The sequence below is a fragment of the Hemiscyllium ocellatum genome, chromosome 12 (assembly GCF_020745735.1).
Source record: "Hemiscyllium ocellatum isolate sHemOce1 chromosome 12, sHemOce1.pat.X.cur, whole genome shotgun sequence".
Lineage (NCBI taxonomy): Eukaryota > Metazoa > Chordata > Chondrichthyes > Orectolobiformes > Hemiscylliidae > Hemiscyllium > Hemiscyllium ocellatum.
The window spans coordinates 70,041,966-70,061,077 of record NC_083412.1 but is presented as its reverse complement, the minus strand read 5'-3'; the positions used below and the strand labels follow the sequence as shown (position 1 = coordinate 70,061,077).

Sequence of the window (19,112 nt, the reverse complement as noted above, 5' to 3'; positions counted from 1 at the left end):
ACTCCTCAGCCCATTCGTCCCATCTCAACAATATCCTGTTGTACTTTGAGTTAACCTTCACTGTCCACTACACCTCCAGTTGTGGAGTCATCTGCAATCTCACTAACCATACCTCCTATGTTCACATCCAAATCATTTATATAAATGCCAAAAACCAGTGGTCCTAGCACCATAATCCTTCTAACACAACATTGGTCACAGGCCTCCAGTCTGAAAAGCAACCTTCCACCACCACCCTCTGTTTTCTACCATTGAGCCAGTTCTGTATCCAAAAGGCTGGTTCTCCCAGTATTCTGTGCGATCTAACTTGGCTAACCAGTCTACCATGAGGAAACTTGTCAAAAGCCTTACTGATGTCCATATAAATCATGTCCACTGCTCTGCCTTCATCAATTCTCTTGATTACTTCTTCAAAACAATCAAGTTTGTGAGATACAATTTCCAATGCACAAAGCCATGCTGATTATCCCTAACCAGTCCTTGTCTTTCCAAATACATGTAAATCCTGCCTCTTAGGATCCCTCCAATAACTTGTCCACCACCGATATCAAGCTCACCGGTCTATAGTTCCCTGGCTTTTCCTTACTACATTTCTTAAATTGTATCACTACATTTGCCAACCTCCGGTCTTCTGGTACCTCACCTGTAACTATTGATGATACAATATCTCAGCAAGGGACCCAGCAATCACTTCCCTAGCTTCCCACACAGTTCTAAAAGTAAAAACTGAGGTCTGCAGATGCTGGAGATCAGAGCTGAAAATGTGTTGCTGGTTAAAGCGCAGCAGGTCAGGCAGCATCCAAGGAACAGGAAATTCGACGTTTCGGGCACAAGCCCTTCATCGTCCCACACAGTTCTAGGCTACACCTGATCAACTCTAGAGGATTTATCCACCTTTATGCATTTTAAGACATCCAGCACCACCTCCTCTGCAATGTGAACATTTTTCAAGATCAAACTTTGTGTAAAGATTTCTAGCTCAGGTACCAGTTGTCATAATTCTTGGTATGTTCGCCGAGCTGGGAAGTTGATTTGCAAATATTTCATCCCTGTCTAGGTGACCCCTTCAGTGCTTTGGAGTCTCATGTGAAGGGCTGCTGTACTGTGCCTTCTGGAAGCAGCAGAAACGGAACTAAATAAATTCTAGAAGACACAGTTCTGCAACACTTCACAGAAGGCTCCAAAGCACTGAAGGTGTCACCTAGACAGGGAGTGAAACATTTGCAGATCAACTTCCCAGTTCAGGCAGCATCAAAGGAACAGGAGAATCGATGTTTCGGGCATAAGCCCTTCTTCAGGAATTTTCTCCAGTTCCTTTGATGCTGTGCTTTTCCAGCAACACATTTTTAAGCTCTGATCTCCAGCATCTGCTGACCTCACTTTCTCCTAACTTCCCAGTTCAGCGAACAAACCCATTACCACGAGTTTTAAAGATGTCGCTATTTTTTCCCAAGTTTTCTATCTTCCATAACCTTATTCTCAGTAAATATTGATCCATAAATACTCATTTATTAACTCCCCCATTTCCCATGGTTCCAAACATAGGTGGCCTTGTGATCTTTAAGGGCCCTGTTCTCTCTCTAGTTACCCCTTTGTCCTTAATGTATTTGGAGAATCCCTTTGGATTCTCCTTAACCCTATTTACCAAAGCTGTGTCTTTTCCCCTTTTTGCCCTCTTCATTTCTCTCTTATGTATACTCCTACTGCATTATACTCTTTTAGAGATTCACTCGAGCCCCGCTGTCTATACCTGACATATGCTTCCTTATTCTTGACTAAAGTGTCAATTTCTTGAGTCATACAGCATTCCCTATTCCTACCAACCTTTCATTTCACCCTAACAGGTACATACTGTCTCTGGACTATAGATATCCCATATTTGAAGGCTTCCCATTTTCCAGGCATCCATTTACCTTTGCGTGTTTTGAGAAGATTCGTAGCTCAGGTTGAGGTTTTGGATGTAGGTTTGCTCGCTGAGCTGAAAGGTTCATTTCCAGACGTTTCATTACCTTACAAGGTAACATCTTCAGTGGACCTCATGCGAAGCAATGCTGTAACTTCCTGCTTTCTATTTATATGTTTGGGTTTCTTTGAGTTGGTGATGTCATTTCCTGTGGTGACGTTATTTCCTGTGGTGAAGTTACTTCCTGTTCCTTTTCTCAGGGGGTGGTAGATGGGGTCTAACTCGATGTGTTTGTTGATAGAGTTCTGGTTGGAGTGCCATGCTTCTAGGAATTCTCATGCATGTCTTTGTTTGGCTTGTCCAAGGAAGCATATCCCTTTATATAATTTCTTCAAGGAACTGGCTATTGCCATGATTTTACTGAGTTGGGGACTGTGCTTCCCTGCTCTCCTTGAGCTTCCTCTGTGTATTAGATTAGATTCCCTACTGTGTGGAATCAGGCCCTTTGGCCCAACAGGTCCACACCGAGTCGCCGAAGAGTAACCCACCTACACCCATTTCTCTCTGACTAATGCACCTAACACTATGGGCAATTGAGCATGGCCAATTCACCGGACCTGCCCATCTTTGGAGGGAGGAAAGAGCACCCGGAGGAAACCCACGCATACACAGGGAAAATGTGCAAACTCCACAGACAGTTGCCCAAGGCTGGAATTGAACCCAGGTCCCTGGCACTGTGAGGTAGCAACGCTAACCACTGAGCCACCATGCTGCGTATTCTTCTCCTATGAGTCCTGATCCATTAGTGGTCTCCCATGACATCTGACCCAGTTGTGCCATTTACGATTCAGGATAAATGTTTGCCATTTTCTAAATACTTAATAATCTAATATTTGTCAAAGAGGCATGGGAGATGACGAAGGTTGGGGTCCGTCAACTCCGCTCTGTATCAAGGGAACTTGTCCCCCAAAGGCAGTTTTCCTTTGCCAAATTCCCACCTGACCTCTCCAGGTCAATGCACAGGAGGTACACACCTCAAGGCTGATTTCTAGAGTTTACCCTCACCTATCAACTAACTTAGTTCCTCAACTGCTGCAGTTTATCTATCACACCAGGAAAATAACTGGTGTAATCATCCAAGCACACATCAATCACTCTGCTCCCATCTTCCACTTTAACTCCTGGCTAGCATGAAGGATATTTTCCCTTTTATTCAGGCTCAGACTGGGTGACTGAGATATATGAGGTTTCGGTGGTTTGAATCCCAGAGCAACTTCAGTCGCTTCTGGTCCAGCTCACCCAAGGATACCAGCGATATTGACCCATTTTCCAATCAGGTCCCAAATTTTGTAACATGAAAAACAGACAACTAAATTAGAATCTAATGCAACTTCCTCTTTATTAGGAACTCCTTAGTTCTCAGAAAGCATACAATCAATACATTATTCCATCCGTTTAATTAGAATCTCGATGCTACTCTACGAGATTAACTGACCAGTTTCCCTCTGATCAGATGTACTCTTCTCGGAGTTCTGAGCTCAGAGTTTCCTCTTTGCAGTGGTGGTGTTGAGTTCATGCTGTATTGTCACTGCCAATTTCTTTGATGTGTCTTCTTTTATAGCATTTTACTTCAAGACTGTTTGATGTCCCGTTCCCTTGCTCAAGATTCTCATAGCTTTGAGCTCATTGTCCAAGAGTTATGCAAGACAGGAGACATCTGTGTCCATGGTTCCTCTTATCAGTCTTATTTTAAACCATTTTGCAACCAAATAACCTTTAGCAACTGTGATTTTTCCTGTCAGCAGTCTGGTTTTACTTCTTCATTTCACAGCAAGCTGATCTAGTCTTTATGTAAAGCTAGCATAATTTCTGATCATGCTTGCTGAGCTTCAACTGTTAGCCATGGGGCCACAGTTACCCATAACATCACGGTCATTTGCACTGGCTTCTGTTTCTGCTCCCACTCTGTTACTATGGAGGATCTATCCTTAGCTCCCTCCTACATTTCATTAACCTGCTGTCCCTCAGTGAAAACATGCATATGCACATCATTAGTTTACACATATACATTGACTAAAACCATGTTCAGCTCACCAGCACCATTCTCAAATCATTCACAGTTTCTAAATTGCTGATTTAACATCCAGTGCTTGAGAAGCAGAAACTTCCTTTAATGAAATATTTGGAAAATTGAAGACATTTATTTTGGTCAACTATCTGAAACTAAATCTATCATTCATAACCTTGGTGTCTTACTAAACCCTGAGATAAGTTTCCTACTATAGTTCCATATTGTCATTAACACTGTCTATTTTCACTTCCACAGTAGCTCCTAACTTTGCCCCTGCCTGATTTCATCTGGTGAAGTAACCTTCAGTTATGATGTTGTTATCTCTAGACCTGACTATTTCAGTGTGTTCCTAACTGGACTCTCATATATTTGTTTCTTACACTTGAGGCTGCCAACTACTGCTGATGACCTTACGCACATCAAGACTATTAACCTATCACCCTTTGTGACCACTGACATACATTGATTGGTATTTTTGCACTGAATTGATCTTTAACAAAAAGTTCATCCTTTTTCTCAGTTCCCTTATGGCAAAAGTGCTCTCTATTTCAGTAATTTTCTCATCAACCAGTGGTCTATTGGGGAAATCCCTGATTTTAAGTGCTCATTTATTAGCAGCTGTGCCTTTACCTGCATGGGCACAAAGCCCAGGACTACTTTCTTATAATCCTCAGTCTCTATATGTCACTTTCTCCCTTTAAGATGTGATTAAGACCTTCATCTTTACCAATGTCTTGACCATACGTACTGATATTGTCTTATGAACATGAATCTTACTTTATAAGCTTTCTCAGAATTGTTGAAAGGTGCTACATAAGTATAATTTGTTTCTTAATACTTTAATGTAAACATTTTTGTCTGAGATTGGGTTTAATATAGTGGATTATTTTTCCCCCTTAATCCTAAGTAATAGAGAACTACAGGTGCAAGGGCAGCACCCTTGCCTCTGAGCGAGAAGCTATGGATTTAAGTTCCATTCCAGGATTTCGGGAAAGTTGTATTCACAGTACAGCTAAATACATGGGGCTGAATGTTACACGTTTTTGTCTTTATACCTGTTTCACCAATCTTCCTGGAGGCCTGGCAAAACTACCACAAGGGCCCTTCCATGAAAATCACTGACCATGATGTCAAGGTGAACTGGCCGAAAGTTAACTATTTTTTGCCTCCTTGTTCTTTGAAATAGATGCGTCACATTGGCAATTTTCCAAACCTCTGGCACTTTTCCTGAATCTGGGGATTGTTGGAAGATTAGAGCAAAGTGCATCCACTATCTCTGTGATTACTTCTGTTATCCCAAGACACAAGTCAGGAGTGTGATGGAATACCCCTCACTTGCCTGCATGGATACAGCTCCAACAACATTCAAGAAGCTTGACACCATCCAGAATAAAGCAACCCACTTAATTGGCATCACATCCTCAAGCCTCCACTCCCTCCAACATCAACAGCCAGTAATAGCAGTGTGTACTATCTACAAGACACATTGCAGAAATTCTTCACAAATCCTTAGGCTGCACCTTCCAAAACCACAGGCACTTCCAACTAGAAAGAAAAGGACAGCAGATACATGGGAGCACCACCACCCTCCAAACCACTCATCATTCTGACTTGGAAATATATCATTGTTCCTTCAGTGTTGTTTTGTCAAATTCCGGGAATTCCTTCCGTAAGGGAATTGTAGGTCAACTTACAGCACACAGACTGCAGCTGCTTAAGTTTAGCACAGGTGTTCCTGACCCAAGTTTCTCAATGTCAAACTTAATGCTGAATTCTACCATGTTATGATAAGTGTTCTCTCGGGAGTCTTTTTTTCTGAAATCATTTATTAAATCTGCCTCATTACACATTGTTAGATCTGAAATAGCTTGATCCCTGGTTGGATCCATGACATTATATTATAGGAAACTATCCTGAATTCACTGTATGATTTTGTCCTTGTGACTACCTTTGCCAACTCAATTTTCCAAATCTACATGCAGACTGTCCTTCTTTTACAAGCACTCATTATCTCTTGAGTTCTTTTCTGTTCTACAGAACAGCTGTTGCTACTGCTGCTGCTAGGGAACCAATGGAGTGCTATCACCAGTGTCTTCTTCTCCTCGTTATTTCTTACCTTCCCCTGAATGACTTCTACAGCTTCCAACCCAACAGCATTTCCTGCCATTGTACTTATTTTGTCTCATACTAACAAAGTTACCTCACCACCCTTCCCTTTCTGCCTGTCTGTTTCAAAAGTCACATACCCTTGACTATTTAGTTCCTGAATTTATTCTCCCCTGCTGATCCCTCTTCAGAACTATTTATTTTAAAGTCCTGTCTACATTCCTCGTTATTCAATTCACCAGCACTCAATTTCAATATTATTACCGTCACTGAATCCCCCGCCATCAACAGCTTGGTGGCTATCATTGACCACAAACTGAATCAGACCAGCCATATAAATACCATAGCTTCAAAGCATGTCAGAGACTTACCTCCTGACTCTCTAATACTTGTCCATCACCTACAAGTCAGGAATATTCCACACTTACTAAGTTGAGGGCATTTAAATAGTCATTGGATAGGCATTTGGTCGAGAATGGAATAACATAAGATGGATGGGCTTCAGATTGGTTCTACAGGTCAGTGCAACATCGAAGGCCAAAAGGCCTATACTGTGCTGTAATGTTCTATGTTCTATGCTCCCAACAACTCATAGGAAAGTTGACTCCCACCACCATCAACATTCATTCCGTCAGCCAATGACACTTGATGAAAGCAATATGTATCATTTGTACTCACTAAGGCTTCTCTGACATCATCCTCCACACTCTCAAACTCAACTGCCTAGAAGGGCAAAAGCAGAAATTAAATGGAAACACCACAACCTGTAAGTTTCCTTCAATTCTCACTATTCTGACTGAAATATGTCACCATTTCTTCGAAGTCACAGGATCAAAATACTGGAGCTTCCTTCCTCAAAGCATTGATAGTGTACCCAATAAGAATCGAAAGAGCCGTGGACACTTGAAAAACAGAAATAAAAACAGCTCAATGTCACTGCCACCTTCTTCAGGGAAAGGAGGGATGGGCAGGAAATGCTGACTTAGTAACACCCAAATCCCTGGAACACATAAAAATGAACAAAAACTTCCTGATCTGAAAGACTCATAGAACATGGAACATTACACCACAGTATGGCCCTTTGGCCCTTGATGTTGCACTGACCTGTGGAACCAATCTGAAATCCATTCCATTCTCGTCCATATGCCTCTCCAATGACCATTTAAATGCCCTTAAAGTTGGTGAGTCTACTGCTGTTGCAGGCAAAGCATTCCATACCCTTACTACTTTCTGAGTAAAGAAACTACCTCTAACATCTGTCTTATATCTTTCACCCCTCAATTTAAAGCTATGTCCCCTCGTGCTAGCCATCACCATCTGAGGAAAAAGACTCTCACTGTCCAACCTATCTAACCCTCTTATGATCTTATATGTCTCAATTAAGTTGCCTCTCAACCTTTTTCTCTCTAACAAAAATAGCTCAAGTCTCTCAGCCTTTCCTCATAAGGCCTTCCTTCCATACCAGGCAGCATCCTAATAACTCTCCTCTGAATTTTTCCCAAAGCTTCCACATCCTTCCTAGAATGCGGTGACCAGAACTGTATGCAATACTCCAAGTGTGGCCGCACCAGAATTTTGTACAGCTACACCATGATCTCATGCTAACTCACCGTATGCCTTCTTAACAACCCAATCAACCTGAGTGGCAACTTTCAGGGATCTATGTACATGGACATCGAGATCTCTCTGCTCATCCACACTACCAAGAATCTTACCTTTAGCTTAGTCTCTGTTTTCCTGTTACTCTTTCCAAAGTGAATCACCTCGCACTTTTTCGCATTATATTGCATTTGCCATCTTTCAGCCCAGCTCTGCAGCTTATCGATGTTTCTCTGTAACCTACAACATCCTTTGTCACTATCCACAGTTCTACCAACCTTAATGTCATCCATAAATTTACTAACCCATCCTTCTATGCCTTCATCCAGGTCATTTATATGAATTACATACAATACTAGACCCAAAACAGATCCTTGCAGTACCCCACTAGTAACTGAACTCCAGGATGAATATTTCCCATCAACCAACACTCTCTGTCTTCTTTCAGCTAGCCAATTTCTGTCCAACCTGCTAAATCACCCTCAATCCCATGCCTCCATATTTTGTGCAATAGTCTACCATGGGGAACCTTAGCCTTACTGAAATCCACTGAAATATACACCACACCAACCACTTTACCCTCATCCACCTGTTTGGTTACCTTCTCAAAGAACTCAAAAAGTTTGTGAGGCATGACCTACCCTTCACCAAACCATGTTGACTATCCCTAATCAACTTATTCATCTTGAGATGATTATAAGTCCTATCTCTCATACCACTTTCCAACACTTTGCCCACAATCAAAGTAAGGCTCATTGGTCTATAATTACCAGGGTTGTCTCTACTCCCCTTCTTGAACAAGGGAACAACATTTGCTATCCTCCAGTCTTCTGGCACTATTCCTGTAGACAATGATGACATAAAGATCAAAGCCACAAGCTTGGCAATCTTCTCCCTGGCTTCCCAGAGAATCCTAGAATAAATTCCATCCGGCCCAGGTAACTTACCTATTTTTACACTTTGCAGAATTGCTAACACCTTCTCCATATGCACCTCAATCCCATCTAGTTTAGTAGTCTGTATCTCAGTATTCTCGACCCCATTATCTTTTTTCTAATGTGAATACTGATGAAAAGTATTCACTTAGTGCTTCCCCTATCTTCTCTGACTCCATGTGCAACTTCACACTACTATTTTTGTTTGACCCTAATCTTAGTCCAATCATTCTTTTATTCCTGATAAAGCTATAGGAACCTTAGGGTTTTTCTTGATCTTATCAGCCAATGACTTCTCATGTCCCCTCCTGGCTCTTCTGAGCTCTCTCTTTAGGTTTTTCCTGGACAACTTGTAACTCTCAAGCTCCCTAACTGAGGCATCACATCTCATCCCAACCTTGTAGCCGCCTTCTTCCTCTCAACAAATGATTCAACTTCCTTAGTAAACCACAGCTCGCACGCTCAACAACCTTTTCCCTGCCTGACCAGTTCCTAGTTATCAAGGACACACAGTAGCTGGTCTTTGAATAAGCTCCACATTTCCTTCCCTATCCTATGCATCCTAAATTTTGCTGAATTGCATCAGAATTGCCTTTCCCCAGCTATAACTCTTGCCCTGTGATATATACCTGTCCCTTTCCATCACTAAAGTAAACATAACCAATTTGTGATCACAACCACCAAAGTGCTCACCTGCTCACCCCATCCAAAGCTAACACCTGGCCAAGTTCATTACCCAGTACCAAATCTAATGTTGCCTCGCCCCTTGTTGGCCTGTCTACGCACTGTGTCAGGAAACCCTCCTGCACACATTGGACAAAATCTGACCCATCTAAAGTATTTGAACTACAGTATTCCAGTCAATATTTGGAAACTTAAAGGCTCCCATAACCTCGACCCTGTCACTCTCGCTCCTATCAAGGATTATCTTTGCTATCCTATCCTCTACATCACTGCAACTATTCGGGAGCCTGTAGAAAACTCCCAACAGGGTAATCTCTCCTTTCTTGTTTCTGACCGTAGCCCATACTATCTCGGGAGAAAGTGAGGAATGCAGATGCTGGAGATTGGAGCTGAAACATGTGTTGCTGGAAAAGCACAGCAGGTCAGGAATCCTGAAGAAGGGCTTATGCCCGAAACGTCGATTCTCCTGCTCCTTGGATGTTGCCTGACCTGTTGTGCTTTTCCAGCAACACATTTTTCAGCCCATTCTACCTCAGTAGAGGAGTCCTCAAACATCCTTTCTATAACTGTCATATATTCCTTGACCAACAATGCCACACCACCCTCCCTTTTACCATTTTCTCTGTTCTTACTGAAACATCTATATCCTGGCACCTGCAGTAACCATTCCTGTCCTCACTCCACCCTGTCTCCGGTCTCTGAAATGCCCACAACATCGAAATCCCAAGTATGAACCCGTGCTGCAAGTTCACCCACCTTACTCCGGATGCTCCTGGCATTGAAGTAGACACACTTCAAACCAAATTCTTGCCTAACCATGCCTTCTTGCAATCTTGAAATCTTAGTTCTGACTTCACTAAAACTGCAGGGGATGGGCGCAATTGAAATGTGGAGCTTGCTCAAGGACCAGGTGATGCTGTTTCACGCTGAAACATTCGGACAATAGCAAATCATTTTGGTGTTGAGACAATTGGATAGTTGAGTGTTATAAAATTCCATCCATGTATTCTGAGAACATTTTTGGTTCTTTAGTAAACATCCAATTTGTTAGCAGCAATACTGTCAGTGTATTCTCAAAATTTCTCTGAGTTGGCCTCCTCACTGCTTCTCATTCAATTTCTCCCAGGTTCCATCCCTTGGCTCCAGCTAATGTTCCAATGGCAGGCCATGAGTTAGTTCTCTTTAGCCTATGTGTTTTGACCAGCAATGATTTTTCTTCTATCCCACTGTGTATTACCTCCCCTCCCAGTTCAGGTTTCAAGTTACTCTTATTTATGTGAAGCTCTTGGGCCGCTATCTCCTTTCCCCATCCAACACTGTCCTCTTCCTGACTGGGAACAGAGAAAGCTTTCAGAGAAACATTGAAAACATGTCAGAAGTCACACGACACGAGGATATAGTCCAACAGGTTTATTTGACTTCACCTGATGAAGGAGCAGCATTCTGAAAGCCTGTGATTTCAAATAAAATTGACTATAAGCTGGAGTCATATGACTTCTGACTTTGTCCACCCCAGTCCAACATCGGCACATCCACATCATTGAAAAAAAAGCACAAGTAGGCCACAGCCCTTTGATCCTTCTCCACCGTTCATTATGATCATGGCTGATTATTCAACTCAAGAACCAGCCTCTGCTTTTCACTCCATTCCCTTTGATCCCTTTACCATCAAGTGTTATATCTAACACCTTGTTGAAATCATATGATGTTTTGGACTTAATTGCTTTCTGTGGCAGCAAATTCTCCAGGTGAAGAAATTTCTCCTCATTTCAGTCCTAAATGATTTACCCTGTGTCCTTAGACTGCGATCCTTGGTTCTGGAATCCTCCGTTATCAGGAACATGCTTCCTGTATCTACCCTATCTGGTCCTCCTAGAATACTGGAGGTTTCATTGAGATCCCCACTCATTCTTCTGAACTCCAGTGAACACAATCCAAACTGTTTCAATGTCTCTTCATATATCAGTCTGGCCATCTCAGGAATCTTTGCAGCATTCCCTCTGTACACGATCAGCCTTCCTAAGATAAGGAGACCAGAACTGCAGAAAAGCACAGATTATTAATGGAAAACGAAAGTTTAAATATAAAAGGAATCCACAGAGAGAAATAAATGTGTTATCTGTGTTTACTGCAAGGTGCCTGTGTATGATTTATGTCCCACTCAATAATCACAAAAATCTGTGGCCTTGTTTGGAGTTTTGCTGTTGAAAATAATGTTTTCTCCCAGTAGAAATATTGTAGATTAGCATCTTAAATCTATTGTTTTCTATTTTAGATCTCAAGATATTGGACCTTGGCAATCCTATCAATGTGGATCCTCATCTTGCTGTGAACTTGGAGAACAACATCATGTTAGAATATCACCCTCATGGTCCTCCAATCCAATTCAGCACCATTACAAGCCAGCACTTACAACTCATTTCAAATAAACTGGACGAGATTTTAGATTAGACTTAGATTAGACTTACAGTGTGGAAACAGGCCCTTCGGCCCAACAAGTCCACACCGACCCGCCGAAGCGAAACCCACCCATACCCTTACATTACCCCTTACCTAACACTACGGGCAATTTAGCATGGCCAATTCACCTGACCCGCACATCTTTTGGACTGTGGGAGGAAACCGGAGCACCCGGAGGAAACCCACGCTGACACGGGGAGAACGTGCAAACTCCACACAGTCAGTCGCCTGAGTCGGGAATTGAACCCGGGTCTTCAGGCGCTGTGAGGCAGCAGTGCTAACCACTGTGCCACCCACAAAGGAGGGAAAATCACAGTTATAGCCATTACCCTAATGGCCCATTTCACCCCTTTTCCTGTCGAAGTTTACATTAGAAGAATACAGAATATTAGGAGATCAATTCTCCAGTTACTCGACAGGAGTCCTGATACACTGGTTGTAATAAAGACGGCCAATGACCGGGAAAACCCCCCACAGCTCGTTCCCTATTACAGTGACTGGTACGCTTATCAGATTGATTCAGTGATGAGGAAGATGTTCACAGGCATCAATGTGGTATTTGTAGATGCCTGGGAGATGACAATAGCACATTACCTTTCTCACAATATACATCCTGAGAGAATTATTATAAAGAATGAAATAGATGTGTTTCTTTCCTATGTGTGCCCTTCTATTCAAAGATAAACACTGTTTCACAATGTTTACCCCTCTCTAGAGATGGATTAATGTCACCTGAGATAATGCGCTAAGAAAGTAGATTTTTTTTTTAGATTAGACTTACAGTGTGGAAACAGGCCCTTCGGCCCAACAAGTCCACACCGACCCGCTGAAGCGCAACCCACCCATACCCCTACATTTACCCCTTAACTAACACTACGGGCAATTTAGCTTGGCCAATTCACCTGACCCGCACATCTTTGGACTGTGGGAGGAAACCGGAGCACCCGGAGGAAACCCACGCAGACACGGGGAGAACGTGCAAACTCCACACAGTCAGTCGCCTGAGTCGGGAATTGAACCCGGGTCTACAGGCGCTGTGAGGCAGCAGTGCTAACCACTGTGCCACCGTGCCGCCCACAAAAGAAACTTCCATTACAGCTGGGAATGTGAATTCTGTCAAGAAATTGGCCTCCACATTCCTGGTGGAATGGAGAGACTTTAAGGTCTGCACGATGTCCTCTGTATTCTCCAGAAGCCTTGACAGTGCCAGGAAGCCAGTACGCCAAGTCTCTCAGTGAGTACGCTCACCAATGCTCTCTGAATGCTGCCCTCTCAATGTTCCTGTAAGAGTTCTCTCCAACAGAACCCATCTGTGACCTACCCCAACAGTGAGCTGATTCACTTGAAGCACCCTCCCCTTGGTCTGTTTGGAGTCCACTCCTGCTCAGCAACTCATCATGTACTGATCCTGATTTTGTTGAATCTCTTGAGTTATGGTCAGTCCCACAGATCAAGCCATAGTGCCTCAACATCCCTTGTGTGGTTTATTGTCTCTCTCTTTTTATTTACCTATTGGACATGGCCTTCATTTTGTAGCCCAGCATTTATTGCCATCTTGAGTTGCCCTTGAGATGGTGGTGGTGAGCTGCCTTCTCAAACTGCTGCAATCCATGTACTGGAAGTAGACCCACAATGACGCTAGGGAGTGATTTCCATGAATTTTACAAACCAGCACTGAAGGGATGGTGATATATCTCCAAGTCTGGATAGGAAGGATTTGGAGGGAAACTTGTAGGTGTTGGTGTTCCCATGTATCTGCTGCCTTTTTCTTCCAAATGATTGTGTTTGGGGGTTTGGAAGGTGCTGTTCTAAAGATCTTTAAATTAATTTTATCATTAAGTGAATTTCCACAGTGCACTTTATAATGCACACATCCAGAACTGAGTGTTCGTGGTGGAGGGAATGAATATTTGTGAATGTGGTTTCAAGCAGGTGGGATGCTTTGTGATGAGTGGTGTTACTTCTTGAGTGTTGTTGGAACTGCAGGCAGATGGAAAGTATTCCATCCTATTCCTGACTTGTACCTTGTAGATGACAGGCAGGGCTTTGGGGATTCAGGAGGTGAGTTACTGCTGTAGAATTCCTTGGTTCTGAACTGCTCTTGTATTCTTAGGGTTAGGAGTTTATAGTAGGGTATTGTAATGATGGTGCTATTTGAACGTCAAAGTTTGGTTAGATTATCACTTGTTGGAGATCACCTGGCATTTTTGTGGTACGAATGTTATTTGCCACTTGTCAGTTCAAGTGTGGCTTGTTGTACTTGAACATGGACTGCTTCAGCAAATGAGGAGGCATGAATAGTACTGAACATTGTTCAATTATCAGTGAACATCATTCCTCTGACCTTATGATGGAGGGAAGGTCATGTATGAAGCAGCTGGAGGTAGCTGGGCCTTGGACACTACCTTGAGGGACTCCTGTAGAGATATCCTGGAGCTTAGATGGCTGACCTCCAATAACCACAACCATTTGTGTGCCAGGTATGACTGCAATCAACAGTGCGTTTGCCCCCGATACCCTTTGCTTCCAGTTTTGCTTGGGTTCCTTGATGCCTCACTTTGTTGAATGTGGCCTTCATGTTAAGGGCTGTCACTCCCACCTCACCTCTAGAATTCAGCTCTTTTATCCATGCTCGACCCAAGGCTGTATTGAGGTCAGGAGCTGAATGGTCATGGTGGAGTCCAAACTAAGCTTCAGTGAGCAGGTTATTGCTGAGGAAAGTAGTCCTGCTGGTGACACATTCTATCACTTTGCTGATGATTGAGAGTAGATTGATTTCTCCTTCATTCTGTGTACAGAACACACTGGGGCAATTTTCCACACTGTAGGCCAGTACGTACTGTATTGGAATGGCATAGCTGCTCAGAACTATTCCTCTTCCTCCTGGATGTGCTGGGACTGGGCTGATGATGTTATTTTTGTATCTGAAAGTGTAAGTGAGAAGGGAGGTTGAAGCGAGGAAGGTGGATGGTTGGGTGGAAAGTAGGAGGTGCAGGGTCACATATTCAACAGCTTGGACACCATGCCAAAAACAGAATGAGGGTAAGGCAGCAGTGAGAAGGGCCATAAGGCAGTAACATTTCATCATCATGAATTGACCCACTGACACTGGATGCTACTGTCTCTGGGACAGCGTTCCTATGATGCTCAACCCCATCTCCTTCATTGAACTGAGACAATAAAGTTGTACCTAATTCCACTGCTTCTCTGCTGCTCCCTACTGTTTGTGAATGGTCCTGCAGGAAAGGGAAGAATGTGAATGGCTGTATTGCACTGTGTTTAAGTGTTTTACTTGCCACTGCTGTATTGCTGGAGGTATGTGGAGATGATCCTCGATACCTGCATCCACTCATTTCAAAGGTATTCCATGAGGATGCCTGACCTCCCGGGCAACATGGTCTCTATCCACTGCCCATCTCCATGAGCATGGATGCTAGCACAGAACCATTTGTGCCCTGCTTCTTGATTTCCTCATTTGCAGTGATCATACTGGTATTCAGCAGCATCCTCCTGTATGTAATTCCAGCTTCCTTTGAGAGAGAGGGATTGCCTTTCAGAGCTGGAGGTAACTGTAACAGTTGCTGGTCTTGCTGTGAAGCTCCATGGTGTGTGTGTGTGTGTGTGTGTGTGGCCAGCCAGAAGCTGGGCTGTGTCCAGAAATCATTCAAATGTAGAGGCAGTCCATTGCTTCCCTGTACTGGAAAAACAGGCTCCTATAAATCTTTATCCAATTGACTTTTGGAACTATCTAGAATAAATATGAATTTAAACACAGATATAATTGGCAATATTCAACCAGGGAGGTTAATAGCATATTGATTTGAATGTTCCTCTACAGGGGTGACGGCACTTTCTCATTTGGTAATTTCAGCATTTTCCAAGGGACAGTTCCTCAACCTTGAGGAGTCCACAAACTGTTCATTTGGGTGTGTGAGGCTTCAGCTCCTCGTTCAGGGTCACAGGCAGTTTCTGCTCAAATTGAACCTGCACTTCAGCCCCATGCTCCAAGTCTGTGGTCACCTGACATGGAGAGGGAAGAGCAATTTGGAGAACTTCCTGTTGGGTCTGGTCTGAGCTCTGCCCAAGGTAGTCATTAACAGATTCAGGCAGCAGGCCATGGTGCAGGGCATTCCATGAGGCTGCCAACCTCTATTCCATGGTTATGTCCATGTCCAGCTGGTTTTGAAGATGGAGCACACAATGCCCACTGTTACATTTAAGGCCTTCCACAACTGCTGAGTATCACAGAGGCTGGAGTAAAGAATCAGTCCGAAAGACCAAGCTTTCATTTAAATTAGTAAGTACTTTGGGGGTTTAAGTCTTTCATTATAGATCTCCTTTAACAACTGTCCATTGTCCATCTGATTTAATCTGCTTTAATTTGGCTGAATTTGTTTCATGGATTTTTGTTATACAGGATTTTGTTGTAGTATTAATCCACTACATATGATGCTGCAATCTAAATAAATGATTATCAAGAAACATTTTATATTTTGTTTTATAATTCACTGTCTGGTTTAGGATCCATTTATCAGGGGAGTATTTTTTGCAATTAAATGCATTTTACTTTGTTCAAATAATTCATTCTTTGTCATAACATACTGTTGTTGTTATCTGTAATAAAACTACTGTTTTGTTTATATTGGCTTTAATAGACTTTACTTTCACTCAGAAGATTACAATCTGGTATCTACCTTTGTAACAACAGCTAAAGTTCAGCCTGTATAGATTGAAAGTGGCTTAGTCTTCTGTGCAATGTCAATATGGATAGATAGAATATCAGAAGACATTCTGATAGTTTTCGAGCAATATGTTATTTTGGATCTTATATTCTGCAACAAGATTTAGTTTACTAGTAAACTTATCGTAGAGATGTTGGAGTATTTTGTGTCTTTCTTCACAGTAGATAACACAAAGAATTTATTGGAATTGGGAAGTTTTAATGTATCTGTGAAACTTGAAAGATTAATATGAGAAAATATGAAATACTGGAGAAATCAACTGGATGAAAAGCTGACAAATCCTTTGGAACTGATGAGCCTATATCTGAATATTTCAAAAGTAATAGCACAAAGACTGGATACACAATGTTTTCTGTCAATGATATCTGACTGCTCCCTTTCCCACAGCAAAGCTTACAGCAGCAAATTAATAGTTTTAAATTACAGACAATGGTATAACCAATCACCTGTTCTTCAATCATACATAATTGAGATACACGAGTTATTGATTCCTGTTTCTGTCTGCTTACTAATTATACCATATTGGTTAGTATATATGTTTTGTGTTTAGGTTATGTAATTACGCAGTTTCAAAAATGGCTTCTTCAGCATAATACGAGTACAAAATTGCGTCTTGACTTTATGTGTTCAGTACAGTCACCTAAAAAAGGTTAAGTCAAATCGAAATCTACTGTCCACCTGACTTACAGTGTAAAAGTGGCTAGGGGTTAGATGGGTAGGCGAATGATTTGATAGGTCTAGAGGTGGGTGGGCAGGTGATAAGATGAATGAATGGACACTTGATTGGTTCTAGAGTTCATAGCTGATAGTTTTTCACATTATCAGGGAGATGAGGTGGAATATCTGAAAAGTGTGACGTGATGCATTTAAAATACAACAGAAAAAAGTATAGTAATAGGTCCTTTGGCCCATCAAGCCTGCACCAATTCCTGTTCCTTATCTGCTACTTATTGCCCATGTGTGATATCTATCCCTCTGTTTACTTCCCATTCATGTGTCTATCAAGGAATGCTTTAAACATTGCCAACATGCCTGCTTCCAACAACTCTGCTGGTAGTGTGTTCGAGGTAACTACCACACCCTGTGAAAAATTTTCCCCACACTTCTCCCCTAAACTTTTCTCCTCTCACCTTTAACCTGTGCCCTCTTGTAGTTGGCCTTTCCAACCTTGAAAAAAATCCTCTTATATTCACTCTATGATGCTCATAATTTTTGACACCTCTATCAAGTCGCCCCTCAGCCTCTGTCTTTCCAGTGAAAACGATCCTAGTTTATCCAACCTTTCCTCATAACTAAAACCCTCCAGACTAGGTAACATTCAGGTAAACCTTCTCTGCATCCTCTCAAAAATTTCCACATCCTCCTGGTGGTGTGGTGACTAGAATTGTACACAATATTCCAAATGTGCCCTACCCACAGTTTTGTACAGCTGGAACATAATTTTTTTTATAATATATTTTTATTAGAAAAAATAGATTTTTAAATATTACAACAAATACAAAACAATGCAATTCAAAACAGTACAAATATAGTACAAAACTAAAACCAAATAATAAAAAAATTCCCCAACCCACCCTCCTATACGAATGTGTAACCTTATAGAGAGAAGTATAAAATTTAAATAAAAACTAAACTAACTATTTAACTAACTAAATAAATACCTAACAACAAACAAATAAATAGGAATAACTCAGCCCAGCCAAACAAAACACTCATACATTCACAATTCCTCCCCCCTGGATATTGGACTCGTGAAACACAATCATTACAGTTATATAAAAGCCCTTGTTAGTGTGGCAGACAAATCTGTGTCCAGGTGTTTCAAAAAGGGTTGCCATGGCTTGAAAAATTCTCAGTTTTGTGGTGTACCATATTTGTGAGAAAATCCAGGGGAATATACTTCATAACAATCTTCCGCCAATCCGACAGGTCTGGGGTTTTTTCGGATATCCAACCTAGTAAGATATTCTTCCTTGCACAGAGTATAAGAATATTGAAAAGTTTTGCCTTATGCGAGTCTGCAGGCAATACAATGGGTAGGCCCAAAAGGAGCGAAATAGGGTCCTTCTCCACCCCTACACCTAAAATCCTCTCCATTGCATCCATCACAGCGCTTCAATATGTTTGAAGCTTGTCACAAGACCAAAGACAATGGGTAAGAGTACCTGTACAGACCTTGCACTTGGGACGTGCTGAAGATACCCCTGGTTTAAATTTTGACAAATGTTCTGGGGCTAAGTGAACCCTTTGGAGAATCTTCAACTGTAAAGCATGGGTCCTATTGCAAATTGATATCTCTCTTGCATTCTCTCAAACATCCTCCCATGCCTCTGAAGAAACTTTAACATCCAGCTCTCTTTCCCAATCTTGCAGAGTCGATCAGACTCATCTGAGGTGGCACCCTCCAATTGGTGATATAGAGTACTGACAGAGAGTGTACTCTTAGCCCTTATTACACCTCTTTCTATGTCAGATTTGTAGGAATCAGTCAAAAGTGTGGTTTTTTTTGAATAAAATCCCTAACTTGAAAAAAACGAAAGAGGTCTCTATTAGATAACTCATACTTCTGTACTAACTGATCGAAGGACATCATTACATCTCCCTCAAAAAAA

At 42.0% G+C, this 19,112-nt stretch overlaps 1 protein-coding gene across 1 annotated transcript in view; it reads left to right on the top strand.

Annotated features, from left to right (window-relative positions):
* Positions 1-12,442, top strand: part of LOC132820611 (NXPE family member 3-like) — a 58,980-nt gene extending 46,538 nt beyond the window's left edge. The window contains exons 4-5 of the mRNA XM_060832815.1: positions 11,574-11,739; positions 12,055-12,442. Coding sequence (XP_060688798.1) covers positions 11,574-11,739; positions 12,055-12,442 — 554 coding nt within the window. The remainder of the gene's footprint in view (positions 1-11,573; positions 11,740-12,054) is intronic.
* Positions 12,443-19,112: the final 6,670 nt, after the last annotated feature.